This window comes from Heloderma suspectum, chromosome 5 (assembly GCF_057233095.1).
Source record: "Heloderma suspectum isolate Gila_16-S chromosome 5, 16-S_ref, whole genome shotgun sequence".
Classification (NCBI taxonomy): Eukaryota; Metazoa; Chordata; class Lepidosauria; order Squamata; family Helodermatidae; genus Heloderma; species Heloderma suspectum.
In genome coordinates, this window is record NC_139462.1 from 230,224,282 (window position 1) to 230,251,653 (window position 27,372).

A 27,372-nucleotide genomic window follows, 5' to 3' on the forward strand; every position below is an offset into this window, starting at 1 on the left:
TCCCTTTCAACTTTCTTTTTACTAGTCCTCTTTTTTGGGGTGGGGGGACATGACCTCTTTTGAACTCAAAATGTGACTGTGTTGTAATTCCTTGGCAACTTTCCATGGACAGATAGATTGAATTTGAACAGTGGCTGTGATCACTGTGTCCCAGTCTGTTCAGCAGTGCTTCCATCTTGCACCAGGACCTGGCTGCTACTTAGGATTAAGTCCAGAGTTACCTCCTTTTTGGTTGGTTCTATGACCAGCTGTTCAAAAGGACAGTTGTTTAGAAATGTTGTCTGTGTAATGACCAGAACATTCATTTACCTAGTCTATATGAGAGTAACTGAAGTGGCCTATTATTAATGTATCCCTGAGTTTTTCCCCTCCATCTCAGTGTTATCCTTGGCAGTTTGGTTAGGAGGGCAATAGTATGCCACCAGTTCTAAATTGCTTTCAAGACCTAGTGTTTACCACCTACAGCAGGGCTGCAGAGCCTCAGGAGCAAAGGGCAAATCCAGCCCACCTGGGTTCCCAATCTAGCCCTCCAAGGTTCCCAGTTGGCCACACCCTTCTCTTGGCCTCACCCCCTTTCCCCCGACTGCCAAGGATTTGGTTGTATCCTGGCTTTTGTATGATTTTTTTCCATTCTAAAAGCTTGAAATGCCTCTCCTAAGGCTTAGTTACTGGCAGGAAGACTTTCAAGCTAAAATACGTTGGTACCTTTTTCCCCTGGTCCCACCCACCACTGGAATGTGCCCCACAAAAGAATTCAGCCCTTGGGCTGAAAGAGGTTCAGCATCATTGACCTACAAGGATTCTGAGTCCACTCCTCTTAGCTTTTCTAGTTCATTATACTCTTCACTAGGGATGTACGAATCCCTTACCTTGTTCTGGTCTGGGGCGGCCGCGGTGGGGGGGAGGAGATCCGTCCCTCCCCCCAGAATCTTCCCTGGCCAGCTCCGCTCCACAGCGAGTCTGCAAAGCCGCCAGCCGGGGCTGCCCACAGCCGGACCTCCGTCCGCTGCCGGGCTGCGGCCGCAAATGGCTACGTATATATTTATGTAGCCTATCACGAAAAGAGCAGAGACGCAAATGGTGTAGCGGACGCTATTTGCGTCCCTGCTCTTTGCCATGATAGGCTACATAAATACTTATGTAGCCTATCACGGCTAAAGTAGCGAGGGAAATGGCAGCCGCAGACCAGGGCACCCATTTGCAGCCGCAGACCAGGGGCAGCGGATGGACCGGACGGCTGACACAAGGTAAGATCCGTCCTGGGGAAGTTTCGGGGGGGGGGGATTGCTCCTTTCCACCATGGACTCTGGTGGATCCGTGGCAGAATTCTCTAACAACCCTACTCTTCACCCTCTGTGACAAACAGAGGTACACCACCCCAATATCCCCTCACTGTCTTTTGTATATAGAGTTTGTATCCAGGGGTAACTTTTTCCTAAGGTTACTCTCCACTTGGATTTGATTATGCCCACTATATCAGTGGTTTATATTGTTGTTGTTGTTCAGTCGTTAAGTGGTGTCCGACTCTTCGTGACCCCATGGACCATAGCACGCCAGGCCTTCTTGTCCTCCGCTCTCTCCCGGAGTGTGCTCAAGTTCATGGTTTATATATATACATCTAAGTATGTATGTATGTTATAGATCACTATATCATTTAACGCCGAGCACTCCATCTCCCCTTTTTTGTCTCAGCGGCCTGTAGTGTTGGCTTATAACAACATCTCTATCATTGGGTCCATCTCCAGATGTCTCTAGTGCTTGCATTTTCCCCTGTGTTCCTTCATCCTCTTTGACCAGCTGTCATGTCGTCCTCTGCACTCATTGTCACTTTTTTCCCCAACCCCATTTGGATAACCTGGAACACACCCTTATCACCTAGGGATGATTCACCCCAAATCTATTGATATCAAGCACCAGCAGTCTGGTTCCATTTTGCTTCCAGTGGAGCCCATCACTTTTTATGCAGATTTGACTTGTCCCAAAATGTTCCCCGGTTCGGCTGGTCCATATGGGCAACAGTTAATATTTCTCAGAGGGCTATCTTGGAAGTCCTGGATTTCTTCTCAGACAGCAGATTCTGTCTACAGTCTGTGCACCAGATGGCCAAGTCATGGTGCGGTCAACATGCTTCTCATAAACTCAAGTCCTTGGCAAATAGGGACAGTCGGAGCATATACGCTGATAGGTGTGTGTGTGTGTGTGTTGGTGGGGTTATTAATGCCGTGTGGTGTCATGGTTCCTGTTGGCCTCTAGTCTCCATTGAAGAGTTCTCCAGCCTTGCTGTGTCTTCCAATCATGGTGGGGCAGAGATACGTGTATTGTCACAAGGAATGATTTTGGTTTCACTTGGATCTCTCTGCAAAAGTACATTCCCCACACATGAGTGAATGTGTGGGTGAGTCAGAGGGAAAATATATCTTATTTCGTGCCCCCACCGCAGCTTGTCAGTTTGATCAATTTGAACTTTACCACCCCAGAATTAGATAGGCGGAGGAGAGGTAATAAATCGGTCACTGACTGGCAAACAGCAGGCAGGAAGGGAAAGGTTTCTGGTGCATGTGTATGTTTGCACTGAGAGGATTGTGCATGCCAGCCGGGTGGGGAAGTTTGCGAGCTTGAATTGAGCCGGAAAATCTGCCTCAACAACAAACACGTTTAGGCAGGAAAGAGGGTGGTGGAAACCGACACACACACACACCGCACTGTTCCGGTAACTGCGTCCAGCTCATGCTGGTGGTGTTTAGAACTGCAAACCTTTCAGGATTTTACTGGCCTCAGCTTAGCCCAACTCCTAGCTAGAATGTCAAGCTAGAAAACCAGTTTGGATTCCATGGTTTTATTTGTACTTTTCTACAACTTCAGATAAGAAGCACAAGATAGATAGTTGGGGAGGCGGGGAGGTTACCCTCCACATGTCCAGGAGAACTCTGTCCTCATATCAGTTTCTTACTCTGCTAAATTGGAAGTAGCTTTAAGGCACTTAGCACATGCTCAGGGGCACTGCGTCCCTTTCCTCTTACCCAGTTCTCAACCTCCTTACAAGTGAGCTGAATTTGTACAGATGCTGAATTCACCTTTGCTTATGCAGATTTTTTTTTTCTACCTCAGATTCACTACGATTCTGTGCATCTGATGCAGAATTTGCCCCCTTAGGAATCTCTGGGCCTCCTAATTCTTGGAAGACCTGTCTTCCAAGTCAAATGTTGACATTCTGGAAAGGAAAGCTTTTAATAGCAGGATCCACTGGAAATATTGGTTGTGAAGATACTCCCAAAACTCTTGCACGGGGCATGTCGCTAGTGTAAGGTGAATGTAGTGGATAGAGCAGCCTTCCCCAACCCGGTGCCCTCCAGATGTTTGGGACTACAGTTCTCATCAGCCCCAGCAAGCATGTCCAAAAGTGATGGGAGTTGTAGTCCAGTACATCTGGAGGGCATCAGGTTGGGATAGAGTATTGGGCTTGGACTGGTGCAGAGACCTATTTTCACATCTCGGCTGTGGGCAAGTTACAACTTGATTTGCATATATTTGATTACTGCTGCGGAATTCATTTTGCTTTCCCTAACCATGTGGTTGGCCAAGCAGCCATGCCAGATCCACAACCTCCTATTCTTGTTTCAGACTGTTCCCCCCCCCCCGCCCCTAGTACTCTACCCAAAGAGAAGCAGAGCCTACATTTGTTCTTGAATCTCCTTGCTTGCATGTTTGCTTAAGGAAATGGGGAAAGTGGCCAGGACAGGTTTATCTCAATGGGTCATCTCGAAACAGCTCCGAGATCCAGCAGGAGGGACGCATCTCTCTTTGGGGCTCTCATGCACATCTGTACCGGAACCTGCTGTGAGAACTAGACCTGGAGGCTGTAGCAGCTGAAGGCAATTCTTGTAGTGGTGCAGCTTGGTGATTTTCGACCCTGGGCTTAGTTGTCACACAGGGAGGGGACGGTGGCCTTCAGATAGCCACGCGTATTACTTCAGTTGTGAAGCAGGCAACTCACATTTCTCTTGCCTCCTCCCAATGCCATCCCATGCTTTCTAACTGCTGATATGTTCCTGATATGTCAGAACGTTTGCCAACCTTGCTTTTAGAGAAAATACTCTGGCCGTTTTAAAATTTTGTATTGTAAGCTGACATAAATGATAACACCATTGTGACTGCAGGCATAAAATGGAGTTTGCTTCTGCTACCATGATGTCCTCATGTGCTGCTGCTCTCTGGGTGGTCGTTTGGGTCCTCCCTGGGGTGCAGGTCCTAGACTTTGCCCCAAGGTCCAACCCCACCTGCACCACCATCCAGGTGTGCAGGGGGCTCCTTGGCTTACCTGCATGGTCCCTCCCAGTCCAGGTTCTTCAGAGGAAAGGTATGAATTTGATGAAGTTTACATCTCACCTTTGCCTCTGACCAATTCCTACCAGTTCTCAAGTTTCCATGTTTTCTTTTCCTAAGCCATAGAAGAAATATGGGAAAGAGCAAAGGATGAGTTACAACCGTTGTCTTCTAAAGCAAGACGTAACAGGGATGGAGGTGGCCATCTTCCCTGGAAAGGGAACCCTGTCCTCTGATCAGAGATATGTGGAGTGGATATTGTGGGGGGAGAAAGGAGGGCTCCCTCTGCATATGCTGAGAGGGCACTGTTGTTAATTTCCCATGGTCCTAGGTCCAGTTGCTGACATGCAAAAGAATTTCTTGGGCCAATTCCTGGCACAAACGAAGGAAGCCCTGGTTAGACGGTGCAAAGTATTATAGCTACTAGGGGAAAGCTATGGCCTAGTAGCTCTTGAGGCCTAGAACCTTAAGTTCTGGAGGAAACAGAAATGTGTGTACTTCTGTGTACTGTGTGTACTTCTGTGTGGAGGGTGGCGGGGAATCTGCATAAGAAAAGCTGGATTCAGCATCTGTATAAATTCAACTAACTTTGAGGGAGGTTGAAAACTGGGAAGAGGTTCAGGGGGAAGGCCTGTTCCGGCCCCTGTCTATGCAGCAGCATGTGGGCTGGGTGGTTGGTCACCCTAGTCTTGTGAGCACGTCTGAACATTGCTGCGTAGGTGAGAGTCGCCATCTCTTCTTCTGGCCGTGCTCCTGTGCCTTTTCAGCAGTAACGTTGTGGCAATGCCAAGCGGCAAAGGCTTTCCAAACACCGTGTCCCTGCGAGGTGGAAAGCTGCACCTCTTGAACGTTTCCCTGTCAGGCAGCTGCTCTTTTCGGCATCCTCCTTACAGAAATTAAACAGGGCCTGGTAAGCGTGTTGCTCTATTTCAACCTGCCTGCAAAGACATTGCACCCGTCCTGCCCCCACCCCGCCCTGCACAGTGAGTGCCCCATTTGGGGGTCTTGAATCCCCAGCTTCATATGGTACCTTCCCACCCACAGACACACACACGTCCAGGCCAGGTACACAAGAGCATCTCTGAGGCCTTCCGTGGGCCCTGGTTACCTTGGCAACCAGAGTGGCTGTCATAGAGAAAAGTAAACATGAGGGGGCCGTTGCCTTGCCTCCCCTTTCCTCCGCCTCCTGGATCTGGGAGCGCTGGGCAGATCCAGGCACCTTCATCCCTGAGTCAATATTGAACGAGGGCGGGCTGGGAGCCGTGGGACCAGCTTGGTGCTTTCAGTTCCCCCCCAGCCACCCCCGGAAGCTCTTCTGTTTTTCTTGGCATGCTGTGTGGGCCGCTGGTGGCTCACGGGATGGACGGGTCGCCCTCTTTTTGTGCACATTGATGAAGCCAACAGCGTAACGCCAAAGGGACGGCCTTCCCCTTCCTGACGGGGCCGCAGGTTCCCCACCCCGAATCGAATGGCTGTGTAGCATTCTGCATAGTAATAAAGTCCCTCAGCTAAATTCAGTCAGTGTTCCTGCCAGTCCCCCATTCAAATCTCCCGTCAGCTGTACCTGAGTCGGCAACCCTTACATAACGCGCTCTTCTCTCAGCCTCTCATCTGCAGCATAACATGGACCTACCTTGCAGGGATGTTGTGAACATCACTGAGGTAGTGCAGTACCTTCAAACAGGCAATGGTTGGTGTTGGGGGTGGCCAACTGGGCAGCAACCTGCGGAGCATTCTAGCCCTCGAAGCAATTTGACATGGGCCCTAGCCAGCCCTAATGAACTTCAGTAGGGGTGTGCTAAACAATTTGCCTTGGGTGGATTGGCGGTAAATCAGTTATTTTAATTGCTGAGGAGAAAAGGACAGCTTTTATAATGGTTTTTGAAGCTTCCTACTTGGTACTTCGTACATTTCCTAAATAACAATGGATGATAATTAGGTTTCTCTAAACAAGTACGCATAGTTATTTACAACAAAATAGAGCAGTATGTCTAGGAGGGATATACTTTATATAACTTAGCAAAAAAATATCAAGGTATATACTTTTAGGAAATGTGGCACAGCACGTTCCTCATTCAATGGATAACTTTGCTCACTGTGTACGTCCAGAAGAAATGGCTGGGAGTTACCGGGCACAGGAATTTATATTCCTCAGGTGAAAAGGAAATGCCATTGTTCACAGAGGGTGAATGTTCATAATGACGGAGCCAAGCCAACGGTAGAGCTCAAGTAATTGAGGAGCATAAAAACGGGAGTCTAGAATATCATCCTGGTGAGTGGTGTGGAAGATGCTTCTAACAGCCTTCCCCAACCTCGCACCCTTGAGCTATGTTGAACTACAACCCGCATTATCCCCAGCCAGGCTTGTGGGAAGGCTGTTCTTGTGACATACCGTTGCATCTTGCTATTAAAAACTCTCCCTTTAATACAGTGTTCCTTAAATCAGAGAATTTTAAAAAGTTACAAATTCTCCATTGAAGATCACCGGGGGCGGGGGGTGGGCTCCAGTGAAGGCTGGTGGCTCCAATGTAAGGGGGGCAGTAAATCCACTTCAGGTCTCAGTCAGAACTCTAAAGGAGCTCTCCAAGGTGCTGAACCTATTCTGGGGGTTGGGTTCAGCACCTTGGAGAGCTCCTTTAGAGTTCTGACTGAGACCCAGAGCGGATTCACCACCCCACTGACATTGGAGCCACCAGCCCCACTGGATGGGACAGGGTCTCCTACTGTGGCTGAGGGGAGCAGGCTACCTTAGGGGGCACAGGGCTGTCCATGGGGTACAGACACCCTTGCTCTCTACAGCTGTGTCCTCTGCTTTGCCAATCCCCCGCCCAGCAACTGCCACTTGAGGAAGCTGCCTTATTCTGCCTCATGGTAGGGAAACCGGAAGCCCTCCAGCGTGGCCATGGGGTTGGCCACACCAGTCCCACTGTCTGGCCGTAGTTTAGATGTGCTTGGTGTGCAGAATGTCCCAGATACAATCCCCGGCATCTCCAGTTAAAAACTCATGCTAAGCAGGGCTAGAAAAGACCTTTTCCCCAAGGCTTTGGAGAGACGCGTTCAAGTGGAGCGGGCAATTGTGGGCCCAGATGGACAATTGATCTGAATTGGAACAAGACTGCTTCATAGATGTGCTTGCACCTGCCCATCTCTTCTGACGAGATTGCCCTTTTGGACTTGTTCTCCCTAACAATTTCATCTTCTCCCTCCATCGGATATCGCGCCCGGACTATGTAAAGATCCGAATTAATGGTTTCTCCCTGTTTCCCTCCAGGCATTAGTTCCAGAGGTAGGGGGAGGATCCCTCCAGAAATAATGTTACGATAACAACTAGTGCGTCCGATTAATTTAGATTAATCAGACACACTAAATTGGAATGAAGGCTGCGGAGGGTTTCCAGCCCTAGAACTAGGAATGGCCAAATCTGTCAGATTTGCTTTCTCCTACATTTAAATGGTTTAAATCTCAAGTGCTTTCTCTCCCAAATATGAGCTTTGCAAATTTTGGTAAATTCTTAACAAAAACAGGCTGAAACAAATTTCTCGCACATTTGCTTGCTTGCTTGCTCGCTTGCATTTATACCCCGCCTTTTTTCCTCTTGCAAGGAACCCAAGGCGGCTTACATTATCCTCCTCCTCTCCATTTTATACTCACAACAACAACCCTGTGAGGTGGGTTGGGCTGAGAGTCTGTGACTGGCCCAAATTCACCCAGTTGAGCTTCCATGCTCATTTGCACCGGCCAAATTCAATACATACAACTGCTCCCAGCATGGAGAGGACCACAGTGAACCTGCCTGTCATAAAGATGAGGAGCCCATCAGAGAAAAGAGGTGGCGACCCTAATTCACCACCACAAACATGGTTGAATACACAGGGATACAAACCCAGACTTTGAAGAGCTAAGTGCTCAAAGCCCTGGGCCTGGATGAACACCTCTGTCCGTTTCCATTTCTCCCCCCACCCCCCAAAATCTCACCTCCTTTTTATCCCATAGAGGGAGAACTTTGTGACTTTTGGTAAATTCTTTTCAGAGCCATACTGAAATTAAATGCTCAGCCATCCCTATTTAGACCAAAGAGCTACCTCAACAGTTGGTGGGTATTTGAGAAAGTGGAGCAAGTCTGCTCTCCACTCTTGTCTTGCTGCATTTCCTTGGTGTGGAAATCAAGGGCAGAGGAGCTCGGGGGAGACATTTTTGAAGAAGCTGTTTCTCTCCCATTGTTCTTATCAGCTGGGGCTCTCTTCCTCTGGAGGAAGTTGATTTCTTTGTTGTCATCAAATGTGTTCAACATGGCCTGCTGCTTCCCAGATTCTCCTCCTGAGGGGGAAGAACAATTTAATCTATTTGTGGAGATGGAGAAGATACTCAGCTCCCCTGCTGAGCAGGAGAATTGAGGGGAGACCCAGTTGTTTATCCAAGTCGAGACACCGGCTTCTGGGATGTAGGATGGTTTTGCCTCTTGTGAAAAGCAAAGGGAGCTATGCAAGCTTCTTTTTGGTCTGGTTCCAATATCACACATGTGTATTTACACAGACCTTTTAGATCTGTCAATCATACAATTAAAGGTGTCGGGCAATTGTTTCCATCAATGCTAATTAAAGTCTGCAATCTGATACAGATGTAGAACTTGCTACTTTGTCTTGGTTCTCTTCCTGAAAGGATGTGTTTGGGAGGTGAGGGGGCTCCTTTAAAAGCAAGCCTCTAGACCTCATGTCTTGTCCAGAAAACTCAGAAAACATGTGAGGAATATCTGGTGAAACCTGAGAAGCCAGAAAGGGCCTTGGATTGGATTTGCAGCTGTTGGAAGGTGGGGAGGAGGTGTTTCAATCCTGAGTGCAAGCCTTTGGCCCTTTTCAAAGGCCACCATTTCTCCAGCTCGGGAAGCCATATTTCAACGCTCTGTTGCATTGCACGTGAACAAACGTGGGGATGCTCACAGGGACTTGCCATTCCATCAGGCTGCAGCAGAGGGAGATGGGAAGCAAGGCCAGGCCATCAGCTCTGCTGAATGACCAGCTCCATCGGACTCCTCCTCTGTCTGAACTGTTTCCATTCCAGCCGGTCATTATAAGAACTATATATCTTTCAGAACTGGTGTCTGAGTATGTTTGTTTTCCTTTTCCCTCTTCATCCCTTTTTCCTTTTGTGTTGTGTTGTTTAGATTGTAAGCCTGCAGTCTGGGACTATCTTGTTTGGTGTTGAGCTTATGTAAGCCGCTCTGAGAGCCTTTTTGGCTAACAAGCAGGGTATAAATGCTTTTAATAAAACAACAATACATATAAAAAGGCAGTTTCTAGGATCTGTCCAGCATGTCCAGGAAAATGATATCCAGGACAGAGTTATACAGATTCAAATAGGGCCGTAACAGTAATTGCTGGCTTGGTCCTCAGTGGCCCTTCTTGATTTCTTTGGGACTGTGCAAATTGGGGCGCAATCTGGGACACAGTTGAGGAAACAAGATCTGCCCCTTGACTCAGACACCAGTGCTGCAAAGGGCAGGTTTAACTCCCATGCCGGTGTTCTCCTGCTTCTGGTATACAGTCCTACACACACAACACCCATCATAATGACAAGTGTTTTACTAGCTGTCTTGAGCACCATTTTTGGCAGGTTATAAATTAAATCTGTAATAATAAAAGAGTGAGAAGAGTGTTTGTGTCTGTCTGTCTTTCTTTCTCCATCCATCAGAGCCATAGTGCTAAGACTGTGAAACCTAGACACCTGAAACTTGGCATACATACTAAGGGGACCCTAGGGGTGTGAACCCTGATGTCATTTTGTTTTTTTAATGTATTAATTAATTTTAATTAATTTAACTGTGTCCCTGTGATTGATGCCTGCAGTAACAACTTCATCTGCTCTGGGCAGACTTTGCTAACCACCACATAGCTTTGCAGTCCATACAGTTTGAAGCTACAGGAGATTAGTACACCGAGGTGCAGAGTTATATGCCTTCCTCTTCCTCCCCTGTTCTGGGGCAGCCCCCCTCAGGGGAGTGGAGTAGGCAGACCTCCCTCGGGCGGCTACAGGAGTGCATTATGGCAGGGGTTGTGCCTGGGGGGTACCAGTCGGTGTGGCTTCACTCAGGGCAGACACAAAAAGTCCGGCTCTGGCAGCTGCGTAAGTTTGTTTGGAAGTTTCGCTGTATCAAACTAAGGGCCAGTCCAACCTGCGTAAAACCAGGTCCGTTTGCTAGTAAGTAAGTAAGTAAGTAAGTAAGTAAATAAATAAATAAATAAATAAATGAGCAAGCAAGCAAATTAACTGGTGGTCATTGGGGACCAGCAGTTGTCCATAGCTTGCTGCTGCCCCTCCGCTCAGATGAGGCATGGGTCAGTACAGCTGGACAAACTGACAGATTAGCAGTGAGCCCTGTTGGATCAGACCAATGGAAATCCAGCTGTGAAATCCTGCATCCAGGATCCTGCATCCAGCATCCTGAAATTCAGCTGTGAAATCCAGCTGTGAAATCCAGCATCCTGTTTCCAGCATTGGCCAGCCAAATGCCTGCAGGATGGCCACAGTTGGGGCATGAAGGTGACAGCTGACCCCCACCTGTGTGCCTCCCAATGACCATTGTTCAAAGATAGGCAGCCTCTGAACATGGAAGTACTATTGAGCCATTACAGCCAGTTGCCGCTGATAGGCCTTCTCCTCTGTGAATTCGTTTAATTCTCCTTTAAAGCCATCTAAGCCAGTGACCTTCCCCAGATCTTGCAGCAGCAAGTTTGTTTGTTTGTTTATCGCATTTATATCCTACCTTTTTTCCTCTTGCAAGGAACCCAAGGTGGCTTACATTATCCTCCTCCTCCATATTTTATCCTCACAACAACAACCCTGTGAGGTAGGTTGGGCTGAGAGTCTGTGACTGGCCCAAAGTCACCCAGTGAGCTTCCATGGCCGAGTGGGGATTAGAACCGAGATCTCCTGGCTCCCAGTCCAACACTACCCACTACACCACACTGGCTCTCCATGCCAGTTCCATGCAATAATACTTATGCGTGTAATAATACTTATGCGTTTTGTGCATTCTCTTTGTTGTCCTGAATCTGTTGCCTATCGATTCCATAACGCAACCGAGGTTCCTGTGTCCAGGAGAAACGTTTCCTCCTCTCCATTTCCTCCATACCATGTGTGATGGCGCCTAGTATACAGGGCACTTGATCTGGGAGGATGTGTTGCCTCTTTTCATGGACTGCTTGAATGAGAGGTGACTGTCACATGCAGCTTCCCTTGCCACAGAGCCCTTATCTACAAGGGGTAGTCACCTGCAAGCATTTAGCTGAGGTGAACTCATTGGACCACTTGGGATGATGTCTTGATAATTTTGTATTTTTATGTATTTAAAACATTTCTATCCCGCCCTATATGAATCGCTGCTGCCCTTTTAAACTTGTCTCCATTCATCTGCACAAATATATTGCTTGGTCGAGGTTTCAAAAGAAGAGAAAGAAAGAAAGAGAGAGAGAGAGAGAAAGAAAAAAAAGGTTGTCAACAGAGGTTAAGGAAGTGAGGGTGGAGCTGCTTTGTCAAATGGACTTCACAGGAACTCATCACAGGAACTCATCCACGCTAAAAATAGCAAAGACAATTGTGGTACTTTGAAGTCTAACACATTTATTCTGGCATGAGCTTTCGTGGACTGTAGCCCACTTTGTCAGATGCGTGGAATTTTATGGAGAGTTTCAGGTTTATATGCAATACATGTGGTGGTGGTGGTGGGAAGAATTGCAAACTGTAAGATCAGAAGAAAATTAAATGTGAAAAAGTGACAACAGCATTAGGTCTAGAGGGCACCAGGTTGCGGGAAGCAGTTTTAAGGGCCAGGAAGCTGTTTCTGTGGAAGCTGAGATCCTTGGAATATGCAGTTCCAACACCCCATACCAGTTTCTGTGATTCCATGTAATAGTACACATTATGCACACACAACACAAACCCTAGAGATAAGGGGAATAAGGGTGGTGATATAGCCAAGGGTGGGGATTGGAGGTAGAGAACATGGGGGCGTTCATTGGACGCGGGGACAGCATGGTCTCTTTTTAAAATTATGGTGTTTTATGGAGCTAATCGTGACTCTCTCTCTCTCTCTTTCTGAAATATTAATCAGTTTAATAAATCTGCCCAGCCTAGGAGCAACCAAACAGGCTTTACAAGCTGGGCTAGGCCGCAGTTTGAGAAGGGGAATTACTACATAGAACAGTTGTTACTGCACTCAAGGGCAGGAAACACAGGAGTGTGTCTGTCTGTCTCTCGCACGGGCCACCCATCTGTCTGTCTTCCCCCTTCCCTGCTAGAACATGTTGGAACAGGAAGCCTTGCCGCAGAGCGAAAGGGAGGTTTTCTCCACATATTGTACATGCTTAATCTCTCCCCCACCCCCGAAGGAAGAGCACCAAGAGAGCAGAGAAAGGGCGTGTAACGCTCAGTTTCGGCAACTTTCCCAAAATCCCACAGGTGTAATTGGGGCCTGGCCATGTGGCGGTGCCTGAGCATGTCTTTCCAAAGGCCGCACATACTCGACCCGTTCACAGCGTAGCGCAGAGCCTCGCCCTGTCTCCTTGGAGGAAGAGATGAGCGGAGCCAAAGCCAGCAAAGGAGGCCTTTCTGAGCAGCTGTGGCCAGGGTGGCTAGGATGAGAAGATGGATTTTGGCAACACTGATGTCGGGCATGCGGTAAGAAGCAGCCTGACTTGCGCGGCTGAAGGTTTGGTATTTTTAATGTGTGGGAGACCTGCCGAGGAAATGGATTGTGATCTGTGGGGCAGGTGTAGGTTTGGGCTGTGTTGGGATGTTGTTGGGAGCCTGACTGAATGGATGATCCCATTAGAGTGAAGGGTTGTGTTTGCAGCTAGGCTGGATTTAAGGGTTTATATGGGATCAAGTTTACTGTGGATGCATAAGCCTTTTCTGGGGTCTCTATCTGGGGAAAAAGCTTGTGGCAAGAGTAGGTAAAAGAGGACAGTTGAGGCCAAATTAGGGAGTTGCGAAAGCCCTCCTGCAGACAGACTTCCTAACAGCCAAACTACCACGCAGCATGTAGCTAAGGGTTAGCTTTTTCTTGTCTCTAAATTTAAGCATGCACCAGGAGGGAAGGATTAAACCTGCCCCATTTCTTCCTGAAATCCCCCCCGCCTCCGTAGCAGCGGGGGGGTTAACATAGAAAAAAACCCTCCATTGACCTTCAATTTTTGGAAACCAACGTTGGAGGGGGAAAGGTTTAATCCTCCCCTCCTGGTACACAGGGGTCCCAGTCCGATTACCCTTGGGGAAAGAACGAGTGAACCCTCAGCTACATGCTCTGTGATTAGCCTAATGTGCAGTTTGGCTGTATGACTGGAGCTGATGCAGCTGGAACGTTATGTGGGGGCTCCCAGCCAATCACAAGTCTGCGCTGTCCTCAACTTGCCAATCCTCTCCAAACCAGGAGAGCATGGAAGGTTCCGTTGATGCGCTGGTTGTGCACATAGGGTATAGGTTATGATGGCCTGTAGGTCAGTGCCGGACATGTTTCATAGAGGCAGGACTTGTGGGTCTACGGGCATGATCCTATGCATGTTGAAACAGAAAGTCCTACAGCTCCCAGAATTCCCCAGCTAGCAAGGCTGGCTGGGGAATTCTGGGAGTGTAGGACTTTCTTCTGCCTAAACATGCATAGGATTACACTGTTAATGGCTGAAATGTTAGATTAGGGTCCCCGGTGAAAAGTTATTGTGGTGACTGAGATGGAAAATCCAAGCAGATGTCGCCAACAACTGTTGTTGTTTTAAACTCAGTTAACTGGCAATTTGTCTTTCTCTAATGGCACCAACACAAACAGATGAAGTTGCCTTATATGGACTCAGACCACTGGTCCATTTAGCTCAGTGCTGCTACCTGGGGGCCTTTCAACGGGAGACACTGGGGATTGAACCTGCGACCTGCACTGAGCAGGGGGTTGGACTCGATGGCCTTGTAGGCCCCTTCCAACCCTACTGTACTGTGATTCTATGATTCTATGACCTTCTGTGTGGCGATCATGGTCTCTGCCACATCTGGCGCAGCTGCTTCACTGGCCCTGTGTGCCACTAATTTATTATTATTATTTATTTCATTTCTATACCGCCCAATAGCCGAAGCTCTCTGGGCGGTTCACAGAAACTAAAACCAAACAACACACAATAAAACAATTTAAAATATATAGAACATTAAAACCACAATATAACAATACAACCACAATAAAACCTAGCAGCAGTGCAGGAGTTTAAAATACAGATTTAAAACAGCAAAGCTAAAAATTTAGAAAGCTAAAATGCTAAAATGCCTGGGAAAATAAAAAGTTAGTTATTTATTACACTTATATCCCACCTTTCTCCCACTGTGGAGCTCAAGGTGGCTACATGTGGTTCCCAGGGGGTCTTCTCTCCAAGCACTGACCAGACCCAGACCAGCTTAGCTTCAGCAAAGTGGCTGCCGCCTGTGCCTTCAGTCTATGCCCTGGAACCACTAAGCCCCCCGCCCCAGGCTTCCTTTCAATGACATTGATACTGCTGCACCTCCCCTTTTCTTTGCCTTTCTCCCCAGTTTTGTGGTGTCCACATGCGTCTCGAATTAGGTTTTCTCAGCATAGACTGTTAAGTTTGTTTTTAACACCCGTGTTGTCTCGTCTGTCCTCTTTAGGGTTTCAGGGTGGCAGGTCTGAGGTGGCTCATTTTCTCCTCACAACAGTCCTCGGAAGCGGGTTCGCCTGAGAGCTGAACAACCAATGGCTGAACGAGAAGCCCAGCTCTAGCTGAGGTGGCTCCTAAAAATAGGCCTGTTGGGTCAGACCAAAGGTCTATCCAGTCTAACATTCTCTTCTCACGCTGGCCACCCAGATGCACCAGTGGGGGAAGCCCACAAGCAGGACACGACTGCAATAGCACCACCCACTCGTGTCCCCTAGTAACTGGTGTTCGGAGGCATACTGCCCCTGATATCAGAGGCAATATATAGCCATCATGAGTAGTAGCCAGGGGCATTGCTAGGCCCCCGGATCTGTTTCCCAGGGCCCCGGATCTATTCCACAGAGCCTTGAGTGTCCATTGGTGCTAATGGAAGGTGTGTGTGTTTTTCTCAGCTTAATTGTCATATCAGTGTGGTGTGGTGGTTAGAATGTTGGACTGGGATTTGGGAGACCGGGATTCTAGTCCCCACTCAGCCATGAAGCTCACTGGGTGACTTTGGGCCTGTCACTGACTCTCTTCCTAACCTACCACACAGGGCTGTTGTGAGGAATAGGAGGAGGACCATGTAAGCTGCCTTGGGTTCCTTGCAAGAAGAAAAAAAGGCAGCATATAAATGTAATAATAAAACATAAATAAAATGCAGAGGGCAGTTTTTAAGGGGGGTTGTAGCAGGGGAGGAAAGGGTTACCTCTCCCCTTGGCACATCCTGCAACAGTCCCTCCCCAAAAGTTTTCCCTGCCAAGCAATTAAGCTTAGAAAAATAATTTTCCATTGGCTTGGGATGACCTGGACCAGGGTGCAAATTAGTTGAAGCATGTATTTCATTTAAAACGATTTGGCTGAACAATTAACTGGTTGGCTTTGTCTCCAGTGAAATATAAATAAATCCTAGTAATTCTAAATTTGCATACATAGATATTAATTAGTGCAGATTGTGTCTTATGGGCCTCGGCCCGAATCATTTAAGTGCCTACCAACACCCCTGGTAGTAGCCATCAGTAGCCTTGGCCATGTTGGATGGGGATGATGGGGGTTGTGGTCCAACAAATTTTATTTATTTCATAGAATCATCATAGAATCATAGACTAGTAGGGTTGGGAGGGTCTATAAGACCATCGAGTCTAGCCCCCTGCTCAGTGCAGGAGTTCAAGTCAAAGCATCCCTGATAGATGGCTCTCCAGCTTCATCTTGAATGCCTCCAGTGTGGGAGAGCCCACCACCTACCCAGGTAATTGGTTCTATTGTCGTCTTGCTCTAGCAGCCAGGACATATTTCCTGATGTTCAGCCAGAATCTGGCTTCCTGTCACTTGAGCCCATTCTTCCGTGTTTTGCACTCTGGGATGATCGAGACGAGAGCCTGGCCTTCCTCTCTGTGACAACCTTTCAAGTACTTGAAGAGCGCTATCCTATCTCCCCTCAGTCTTCTCTTCTCAAGGCTAAACATGCCCAGTTCTTTCTGTCTCTCCTCATGGGGCTTTGCTTCCAGTCCCCTGATCATCTTCATTGCCCTCCTCTGGGACTTCTTCACACAGCACATAGTCAAACTATGGAATTTGCTACCACAAGTTATAGTGATGGCCACCAACTTGGATGGTTTTTGAAGAGGTTAGACAAATTCCTGGAGGAGAAGGCTATCAATGGCTGCTAGTCCTGATGGCTATATGCTACCTCCAGTACCAGAGGCAGTATGCCTATGTACTCCAGTTGCTGAGGAACATGGGCGGGAGGGTGCTGTTGCACTCAACTCCTGCTTATGGGTTTCCCATGGGCAGCTGGTTGGCCACTGTGTGAACAGAATGCTGGACTATGTAGACCCTTGGTCTGATCCAGCAGGGCTCTTCTTATGTTCTTGTGGTTATGGGGGTGGGGTGGGGACTATGACAGTGTTTGTTTGTTTTTTCGTTTGGACCCCATCTAAAATTCTACACGCACACACACCGCCTTTTAAGTAGAGTTTTGCACATAGTTTGTCAGTATGCAACCTGCTGCTGTGTACAAACATTTGGGCTTGGCTAACTAATCCAATCTAGTGTTAGAAAAGGGAATAGAAAAAGCTACTTCTGAGCCCCTCCTAAACCCACACGTGGGGAAACGGAACGAAGCAGAAGCATTTCCCACCTGTGGTTGTGGTTATGTGGAGGGAATGGTCTCCGCCTGAGACGCAGCGCCAGTAAACGTGAACCAATGAGAACTCTCTGCTACATTGGCTGGGGCAGGGAGGAACAGTCCATCTGTCCAAGGATCCCATCCTGCCGTGAAACTTTGTGCGCCTCCTCTAAGAGGTTCCCACAAGTGCAACCCAGCCCATAGTTGGAGAACCGCTGAGTTAGGATGAACAGTGGCTCCTCAAGAAGAGGGAACGAACGCTAACCACAATAGGATTCGCCTTTGCACTACGAGGTTTCCCTTTGCCTGTTCTGTGACTCTGTAGGGCCAAATGTGGCTACAGTTGCACAGCTGCAGCCTGAAGCCAGTCGATGAGGTATGTTAGAGCTACTCAAAGCAGGAACCCAAGTTTCTGTTTCGGACAGGATGGGGACAGGTTGGAGAGAGCAGAGGAAGTGGTGAAGAGTATGTTTTTGTTGAAAGCATTGTCGGGTCTTTCAGATCCTACTTTGCTACACAAGGAGACTTTCTCTTCTTAATTCTGGAGCGCTTGAGAAGTATCACCACCCTCCCTTTTTATCCTTGGGGGGAAGGGATCCCCCTTCCCCTTTAGAGCTTGGCCTAAGATTTTGTGGCTGAGCGGGCCATGAAAAGCTAAGGACACGTACATCTCGATTGGCCATCCTTCTCTTTCCTTTTTTTCCCCTTGCTAACCTTTCATCTTTGAATTAGATTGTAAGCATGTGGGCAGTGCCTGGTTTTGCATGTATGTGTTTTAATCGTAACATTTTTGTGCAGTGTCTAGCAATTTTTAGGTGCTTTTTAAAAATATACGTGGACAAGTTCTGGCAGTTGATGCTTCTTTGCAATGTGAGACTAAATGGTGAACAGTTGTCAGAGATGCGCTCATTCCCACAAGGGTGGATAGCCAGACCGCAGCAATCCATGCACTGGCATTGCCTCATACGTAGCAGTGTGCTGTGCATGGGGCTGCCTTTTGAGGACTGTTTGGAAATGGAGGTTGGTGCAAAACAGAGCCGTACAGCTCTTAACTGGGGGCTGTTCGTACGGAACAGATGTTGCCCATTCTAAAGCATTTACATTGGCTTCTGGGCCATTTCCAGACTCAGTTCAAGACGGTGGTTTTGACGTACAAGGCCTTAAAAGGCTTGGGACTGGATTACTTGGAGGACAACCTGTTCCCTCATGAAACTATTTGAATGCTAAAATCAACCTCCTAGGCCTTCCTTTAAGTCCCACCCCCTGCTGAGGTGAGGTGGTTGATGATGAGAGGACAGGCCCTTTTCTGGTGTGGTACCCTGCAGCTTTGGGACCCCCTTACCTTAGTCTTGTATTCTTTCCTAATTGCCCTGCCTTTTTAAGCGTCTGAGATTGCATGCTGGCCTTTTGTTTTATTGCTCTGCTGTCCCTTCCTTCCTTCCTTTTTGAGGTGTGTGTGTGTGATTTTTACGACCGTAGTTTTCATTATGATTTTATTATTTTATAGTAGGCAGGTTGCTCTGAGGGCACTGCTGCAGAGCAGCGTAGCAACATCTTAAATAAATAAGGAACCAATCCATCTTCTCTTCTGCTGCTCACAAGAGCTTGTGCCACAAGAAATGTCTGCCAGGCATTTGAAATCCTGCGCATCAAACGGATACGCTTGGCAGAGAACAAGAATTGGCAAGCCTGGGTTTGACGCAGTCTTGTATGTGAAAACAAATGGCCCTTGTAAAACTACCTTTAATCGCTACTGTAGCACTTGTCAGTGCTGAAAGCAGCCCATTGCACTGTGTCTTTGCACCCTCCAGCTCTGTTCACTTCTTGATTGTGTTGCCATTCACCCCCAGAGGCAGCTGACAGCCGCTTATAGAATCATGGAATAGTAGGGTTGGAAGGGGCCTCTAAGACCATCGAGTCCAACCCCCTGCTCAATGCAGGAATCCAAGTCAGAGCATCCCTGACAGATGGCTGTCCAGCCTCGTCTTGAACGCCTCCCTAGGTCATTGGTTCCATTGTCGTATTGCTCTAGCAGTCAGGACATTTTTCCTGATGTTCAGCCGGAGTCTGGCTTCCTGTAACTTGAGACCATTCTTCCGTGTCCTGCACTCTGGGATGATCAAGAAGAGATCCTGGCCTTCCTCTCTGTGACAACTTTCAAGGACTTAAAGAGTGCTATCCTATCTCCCCTCAGTCTTCTCTTCTCAAGGCTAACCATGCCCAGTTCTTTCAGTCTCTCTTCATAGGGCTTTGTTTCCAGTCCCCTGATCATCCTCGTTGCCCTCCTCTGACCTTTTCCAGTTTGTCTGCATCCTTCTTAAAGTGTGGTGCCCAGAACTGGACACAGTACTCCAGATGAGGCCTAACCAGTGCTGAGTGGAGGGGAACTAGTACTTCCCGGGATTTGGAAGCTATGCTTCTATTAATGCAGCCCAAATTAGCATTTGCCTTTTTTGTAGCCACATCACATTGTTGGCTCATATTCAGCTTGTGATCGACAACAATTCCAAGATCCTTCTCGCTTGTAGTGTTGTTGAGCCACGTATCCCCCATCTTGTAACTGTGCATTTAGTTTCTTTTTCCTAGGTGCAGAACTTGGCATTTATCCCTATTCAATTTCATTCTGTTGTTTTCAGCCCAGTGCTCCAGTTTATCAAGATCACTTTGAATTTTGTTTCTGTCTTCTGTATTATGTGGGGATGCTCAGTCTCCCATCCGCTAAAAGAGATTCTGCAGGCCTGATTTATATCTTGCTGTTCCTCCAAGGAGTTCATGGCTCCTTCCCTTACCCATTTTATCTTTGCAATAACCCTGTGAGGTAGTTTAGTCTGAGAGATAATAAGTGACCCAGTACCAACCACTGAGCTTCATAGCTGAGTGGGGATTTGAACTCAGGTCTCCCTAGGCCGACAATCTAGCCCGCTGTACCCGGGCTGTTCAATGGGCCCCAACTTAACAGCTGCTCTGCCTGTATTTTGCAGGTAGCTAGCATGAAGCTCCCAGCCACGTTGGCTGGGTTTGGTTGGTGCAACACTACCCAAAATTCTGAGCCCCTCCATATTTCCTGTGAAGGATTCTGGGATACTAAGGCCCAATAGAATTCTTAGTCTTTTTAATCATATTTAACTAAAGCCCAATAGAATTTTTAGTCAATTTAATCATAGGCATCCTTTGTCTATTTAATAGGACTTCCATACGAGTAAAACGATACTTCTGAAGCAAGAAGCACACTTACTTTGTTTTTAGCTGATCAGTCACCAGTCATTTCAGGCATCATAAATAGTTTTTAAAAATCTGATGCCCGTTCAGTGGGGGCACCTTAGCAGGTCAAAGATTTTATATTGTAGTCGATTGATCAATTCCACAAGGAGCGAGAAGTTAGAACTGACAGCTTGTTCACAGTTTTAGGATGTTTCCAACACTCATCCGTTTTAATCCTGTCTTGCCTGTTGTTGATATGCTTGTGCCAAGGAAGCCCGAGAACTGAGCTTATGAGTTAAAAAATGTGGATAGTATCACCAGTCCCATGCTGGGACTGGAAGTGAATGCTTCTTTTTTCACTTTCCTCCTTTCCTTTCCGTGTTGGTGTCTGTTTCAGAGGTGTGAAAGGGATGGGTGCCATTCATGTCTTTTGCCCCAAGTGCAAAAAATGTCAAGGCCAGGGTTGAACCCATCCTCCTGTCATTCTCTAAGTTGTTTTTTTTTTTTTTTAAAGGCTCTCCTTGGATTTGCTTTTGCAAATGTCAAGGCGCAGGCAAGTTGTGACCTGGCTGGCCCCTCCTTTTTCCAGCAAGCTGTCTTGTTCAATAACCACTTGCCCAATCTCTTGTGTGTGCGGGGGGGGGGGGGAGCTGGGGGGAGAGGAATTGAAAAACTCCCAGTGAGGATGGGAGGATTTGCATGCAAGGATTTGCATTGTCTCCATGGCCTCTCACATATCTCCTATGATGGGTTTTCTGCCTGCTTTTTCTGGGTACTTCGTCTTTGCTTCCTCCTCCCCCCGAAATGCCAACAACCCAGGTAGTGTTCAAACTTACACCAAGATACAAGATTGTCTGGGTTGGGCGTTGGAGGCACTGCACTGCAGTCGTTCCGCTCCTACTTGGATGGCCGATTCCAGAAGGTGGTGCTGGGGGATTATTGCTCTGTGCCATGGCAATTGTGCCATGGGGTTCCACAGGGCTCTGTTTTATCCCCCATGCTGTTTAACATCTACATGAAACCGCTGGGGGAGGTTATCCGGAGGTGTGGGCTGACGTGCCATCAATATAAGGATGACACCCAGCTCTACCTCGCTTTCTCATCAAAACCAGCTGAGGCAGTGGCTGTTCTGAATCAGTGCCTGGGCACAGTAATGGACTGGACGAGGGCCAATAAACTGAAACTCAATCCAGACAAGACAGAGGTGGTTCGTCTGCCCGGCTAGGTGATATTCAACCTGATCTGGAGGGGGTTGCACTCCCCCTAAAGGATCAGGTTCGTAGTTTGGGGGTGCTCTTGGATCCAGAACTGTCACTTGAGGCACAGGTGAACTCAGTGGCACGGAGCACTTTTTATCAGCTTAGGCTGGTATACCAACTACGCCCTTATCTGGACAGAGATAGCCTAGCCACAGTTATCCATGCTCTGATAACTTCTCATCTGGAGTAACTGCAATGAATAACTGCAATGCATTATACATGGGGCTGCCTTTGAAAACGGACCGGAAACTTCAGCTGGTCCAAAATAGGGCAGCAAGATTGTTAACAGGGACTGGCCAGCGAGCTCATATTACGCCAGTACTTTTTCAGCTGCACTGGGTGTCAGTCCATTTCCGGGCCCGATTCAAAGTGCTGGTATTAACATTCCAAGCCCTTAGCGGCTTGGGGCCAGGTTATCTGAAGGATCGCCTCCTCCCATATGTGCTTGCCCGGACCTTAAGATCATCCTCAGCGGCCCTTCTCCGTGAGCCCTTTCCTTTGAATTTCCTGCTGCCAAAGGAAGTGAGGCAGGTGGCTACTAGGAGGAGGGCCTTTTCTGCTGTGGCACCCCAGCTGTGTAATGAGCTCCCTAGTGAGGTTCGCCTGGCACCTACATTGTATTCCTTCCGGCGCCAGGTGAAGACCTCTTTATTTTCCCAGGCATTTTAGCATTTTAGCTTTCTAGACTTTTAGCTTTGCTATTTTAAATCTGTATTTTAAATTCCTGCACTGCTGCTAGGTTTTATTGTGGTTGTATTGTTATATTGTGGTTTTAATGTTCTGTATGTTTTAAATAGTTTTATTGTGCGCCGTTTGGTTTTAATTTTTGTGAACTGCCCAGAGAGCTTCGGCTATTGGGCAGTATAGAAATTAAAAACATACATACATACATATAATACACACACCGAAAAGAAAAAAGCCTACAGGGTAAGACTGGCTTTCAGAAATCAAAATAAAAAAATCATTTGACAAATTCACAGATTACTGACCTGTCAATGGCTTGTTGTTGTTGTTCACCACCTTGATCTCCTAGGAGAAAAGGCGGGGTATAAATGTTTAGTAAATATTTTAAAATGAGATAAATAGACATGGAACCTCCATGTTCAGAGGCAGTATACCCCTGAGCACCAGACAGTGGGGTCAAACAGGAAGATCCTCATCTTGTGCCCTGCTTGCAGGGCCAGCCCAAGACATTTTGCTGCCTGAAGCAAAGCACAAGGTGGTGCCCGCTCCCATTCCGTATATGAAAGCCAACTGTCCTGCCAGGTAAATCAGTCTTCAGCAATGACTATGGGACAGCATCCTCCACTGCACCTGAACGCAGCAGGCTAACTTAGCAGGCACAGAGCAGGCTGCATGGCACACAGGGTTTTCCTCTAACACCATGCTTCCACCTCCCAAGATCTGCTGCCTGAGGCAATTGCCTCATTCTGCCTAATGGTAGGGCCGGCCCTGCCTGCTTGTCAAAGACAAGCAACTGGCTTCTGTCAGAAAGGAGAATGTTGGATGAAATGGCCTTTGGCCTGATCCAGCAAATTGATCCTTAGGTTCTTACATGCTGCCTGGAAGATGCACCCAGACCCTAACACCGGAGTTCTGTGCTTAAAGGACAAAAAGCAAACGCACTAAAATTAGCTGCCCATGCAGCACATTCTTGTATCAAGGGAAGCCAAGTTGTGAGCACATCTTGCAAATTAAACCCATCGGCAGATTAGCTTCTATTGCCTTGCTCAGCTTTTGGGGGAGGGCATAGAGCAATGGAGGGAACTGAAACATGCCCAGCCTTTCTCCACAGGATAACCTGCTCAGTCCTTCTATGTAATTCCAAGATTTTCCCAGTTCACAGTCGGAGCCCCAAGCAGTCAGGTTTTGGTGTCTGCGGGATTACCGGTTGCCTGAGAGTTTGGAGGCAAGTCCAGGGCAGGCACAGGTCGAATACCAGAGGCAGGGGTCCAAAGGATCTGAGCAGGTAACCCTAAAACAAGGTAGCTGCTTTTGTGCGGAGATGCAGCAATGCAAGGAAAAGAAGTGGGAGCAGGGCTGGCAGAACCTTTCAGGCCTTGGTAGCAGAACTGCTCTGGCTGATAACTGCTCTGACTACCCACATCTGTCCTTGGCATGCACCTAATTCCAGGGGTGCTTGGCAACTGATCAGCTGGTGTGTGCCTGAGATGCTGACAGAGTTCCAATTGCCATGTGAGCTCACTGAAGTTGCAGGGCGGGAGAGAAACGTTAAGTTACAAAGGGATCTCAGAGCCCTTCACCTTAAACCAGTGATAGGCAACCTATTGCCCTCCAGATGTTTTGGAATACAACTTCCATAATCCTCAGCCACCATGGCCAATGGGCAGGGGTTGTGGGTGTTGTGGTCCAAAACATCTGGTGGGAACCAGGTTTCCTACCTCTGCCTTAAACCATGATAACCTTTGCTGCCTCCTTTTGGGGTGAGGGCAGGGTTTAGGGGGCCCCACAATAATCCAGAGCTGCCCTGCACAATTTATCTTTAAAAACTTGTTTTATTGCTCACAACCTGCTTTTCCGCCTAAGAGTTCAAGTCAGCTGACGTGGTTTTCCTTTTCCCTGCTTCATCCTCACGAGAGCCCTGTGAGGTAGGCCAAGCTGAGCAATAATGACTGGCCCAGGATCCCCATGTGAGCTTTGTGGCTGAGTGGGGATTTGAACCTGAGTCTCCACATCCTAGTCTGATACTCTGTAACCTCCACACCAGGGGTGCAGAACCTCTTTCAGCCTGAGGGCCAAATTCCATATAAGAGAAGCTCTTGGGGGCCACATTCCAGTGGTGGGCAGGGTCGAAGGTGAAAGGGGTGGGGCCAAAATGCCAGCTTATTTTAGCGTAAAGCTCTTGCTGCCAGTCACTCAGCCTCAGGAGAGGCCTTTCGGCTTTTTAGAATGAGGAAAAACTGTGCAAAATCTGGGAAACCACCCAATGATGGGCAGTCCCAGCGGCGGGGGGGCATCTGGGGAAACCTGGCAAGCTGGATTTGGCCCCTAATCCTGACGTTCTGCGCCCATGCACTACGTCACACTGGCTCCCAATGTGTGAACGGACAACTCTGCCATCTCCCTTGCCAATAAACCTAGGGAACCGGATTCTCAAGCTCACTCTAGGGGAGCCTGGCTGGGGAGCTCTGTACTCGGGATTCTCATGGCTCTGCCAAACTCCCGTGTTTCAAGACAAGCGAGTGCCGTGGGTCTGTGTGACTCATATCTGCATCCCAGTGGTGTGTGAACAGACCTGTAAGTGTCTGTGCCTGGGTGTGTTTGTCAGCCGGCAACTGTGAGCTGAGACCCGCTTCAGGTTGCTGTTTTATTGTGCTGGCAGCAACGGGGGTATTCTCAGCGATGCAAGCGTGTGGTTGGGGCAGCGTGTTCTTCTGTCAGATCCGTTGCAGCAGGGAAAGGAAGTGTTTGTTGGTTATAGTGACTTGGCATTTCCTGGTGCTCCCTTTTGACCCAAGAAGCATCGCTCTGTGAAAGCCACTCTTTTTGGTTGAGTTGCTTTCTCTGGGTTCTGACAACCTCCGCTTTCTCTACTCCACCCACCCCGCTGCTTGTTTCGGAGCCTTTCCCTACAGCTCTGTCCTGACCCCGTTGCCTGCATGGATCGGCTGCTCCGGTTCACATAGCCCCCTCCACCTGTTGACTATGGAGTACTTGGTTGGTTCGTGGAAGCCCCCTGCCTTCCCCTGCCAGGTAAACCCATTGCAAAATTGCTCTCGAGTAGCAACTGCTGAAGCCACCTCTGACTTGGCTGTGGCCTGTGCGTCTCGTTCTTGTGTGCAGTTTGTGTCCGTCTGTGCAGATCTGATGCTCGCGAGGGTGCACTGAGATGTGGTTGCAAGGAGAGAAGCGTGCCGATGAAATAACCCTTCACGTCTCTAGTGCCTTGGGTGAATGGCCGATTTTTGGCATGTGCTTCCAAGTGGTGTGTTGGAAATTATCCTGCCGAAACAGTCTCCACCCCTTCCCCAGCTCCTGGGTTTCGCTCCGTGTGAAGGGTGCTGCGTTACGAAATGATATGATTGCTCTGCCTACACAAGTGGAAGGCGCTTTGTACATGCTCAAGGGTGTGCATCTAAAATGTGTTTATTCCAGGGTGGAGCTTTGGATTAATCTTTTGGCTTGCTTCCTTCCAGAATGTCCCAGTCTATGGATGGATTTAGAGATGATCAGTGGGGAGATGTAATGGGTTATATTGCAGCTCCTTTGCCCTGACAGTCTGCTGAAGTTCCTAGATATATAAATATACTTCTTTATACTCAGTCAAACCACCGGCATGTCTAGCCCACACTACTGTGTGCTCTGACTGGCAGAACCTCTCTAGGGACTTCCTGCATGCAAACTGTGAGATCTACCCCTGAGCTTTGAACCACCCCTCCTCTGAAATGATGTTTGTGTCGGGGAGGGGAGCTCGGTATTGTGTTGCACCTGTAGCTGTGGAGCCTTGAACTCTGGCTGAGCGGGCGCGGGCGTGTGCAGACAAACACTCCAGCTCTCAGAGGAAACAGCTGTCTGAATGTTTATAGCTCGGTTTATGTGAGGGAAGGGGACCTTGCTGGTTTGGCTGGGTCTTGAAACCTCTCACAGAGCAGGCTTAGGAGTAGGAGGAGGCCCTGGGAGTAGAGAACTGAAGAACCTGGGAGCCTAGAGGTGGGGAAGCTGAGGGAAGGATGCAGTGGAGTAGGAACTTGAGAAATAGGAACTTGAGGGGAGAGTCGGTGGAGAATGTGGCTTGAGACTGTGGCGGGGCGGGGGGGGAAAGGCAGTGAAGGCAGAGGACTGAGACTACCGGTGAATTGGGGAGCGGGCTTTGAAGAAACCTCGCATGATTTCCGATCAGGAGGGGCTGTATGCTCTGGCAGCAGGGGAGAGGGGAGCTAGCAAAAGACAGGCGAAAACTATGGGTGATCCAGACGTGGAGGTGAAGGAAGAAGGAGCCAAGGAGAAAAGAAGACTGTGGCTGGAGACAGGAGGGGTTGCTCCCTATGGCGGAAAGGAAGTGGGGAGGCAAGAGGAGTTTGGAAGCTGGGGATTATGGGTCAGGGAACCAAGCAGGCAGAGATTGCTTTGACTAGTAGTGGTCTGATGAGGGAGTTCAGCTGGTTGAGGTTTTTACTCTCTCTCTCTGTCTCTCTGTCTCTCTCTGCGGCATGACAGTCTTCAGGGGGCAATGGGGGGACAAGAAGAAGTACGAGGGTGCTGTTCGGTAGTGTATATGGGGGTGGGTGAATTTCATGTATTGATTTGGACTAACAGCCAGTTCTTTTGGCCTCTGGTAGCCTTTAGTGAGGCTGAGAATTTGATGGCTGGGGGCAGGGTCGGCCTGGTCGGGCACCTGCCAAGGTCCCAGACCCTAGCAGGGTCCCCCTGACAAGAGCCCCTGCAACCTGCTTGTTCACCTGCCTCTTGCTCTGCCCCAGATAACAGAGGTGGAGTGAAGAAGGAGAGTAGATGCCATCGCCTGCTTGCTCATGGCCTCTCTGCCTGGCAAGCAAGCAGGTGGCAGCAATGACAAGAAACAGCAGCTGATGACGATGCTGGTGAGCGAGTAGAGGGGCCCATTAAGCATGTCTTGCCGAAGGGCTCTCCAGAGCCTGGCGCTGGGCTCAGAAGTAGGCACTGAGAGATGTTTGGGCTACTTAATGACTTTTGGTGCGTCTTTAGTTTGGGCGACTTAATAATTTTTAGTGCCTCTTAATGTACTTACCTGTGAAGGACCGCAACCCACAGTGAATAGTGGGCACAGGAGCCTGCTGCT

General features: G+C 48.4%; 1 protein-coding gene across 9 annotated transcripts in view; it reads left to right on the forward strand.

The window, feature by feature from the left end:
* The window catches only part of NBEAL2 (neurobeachin like 2), a 190,276-nt gene that overhangs the window by 44,697 nt on the left and 118,207 nt on the right, over positions 1–27,372 (forward strand). The window contains exon 1 of one of the 9 annotated variants that reach the window (XM_084859497.1): positions 25,170–25,307. The exons of the other annotated variants lie outside the window; for them this stretch is intronic. Within the exon in view, the coding sequence (XP_084715623.1) occupies positions 25,260–25,307 (48 nt within the window). The 5' untranslated portion in view covers positions 25,170–25,259. Of the gene's footprint in view, positions 1–25,169; positions 25,308–27,372 lie in introns of those variants that run through there. 9 annotated transcript variants of the gene reach the window in all.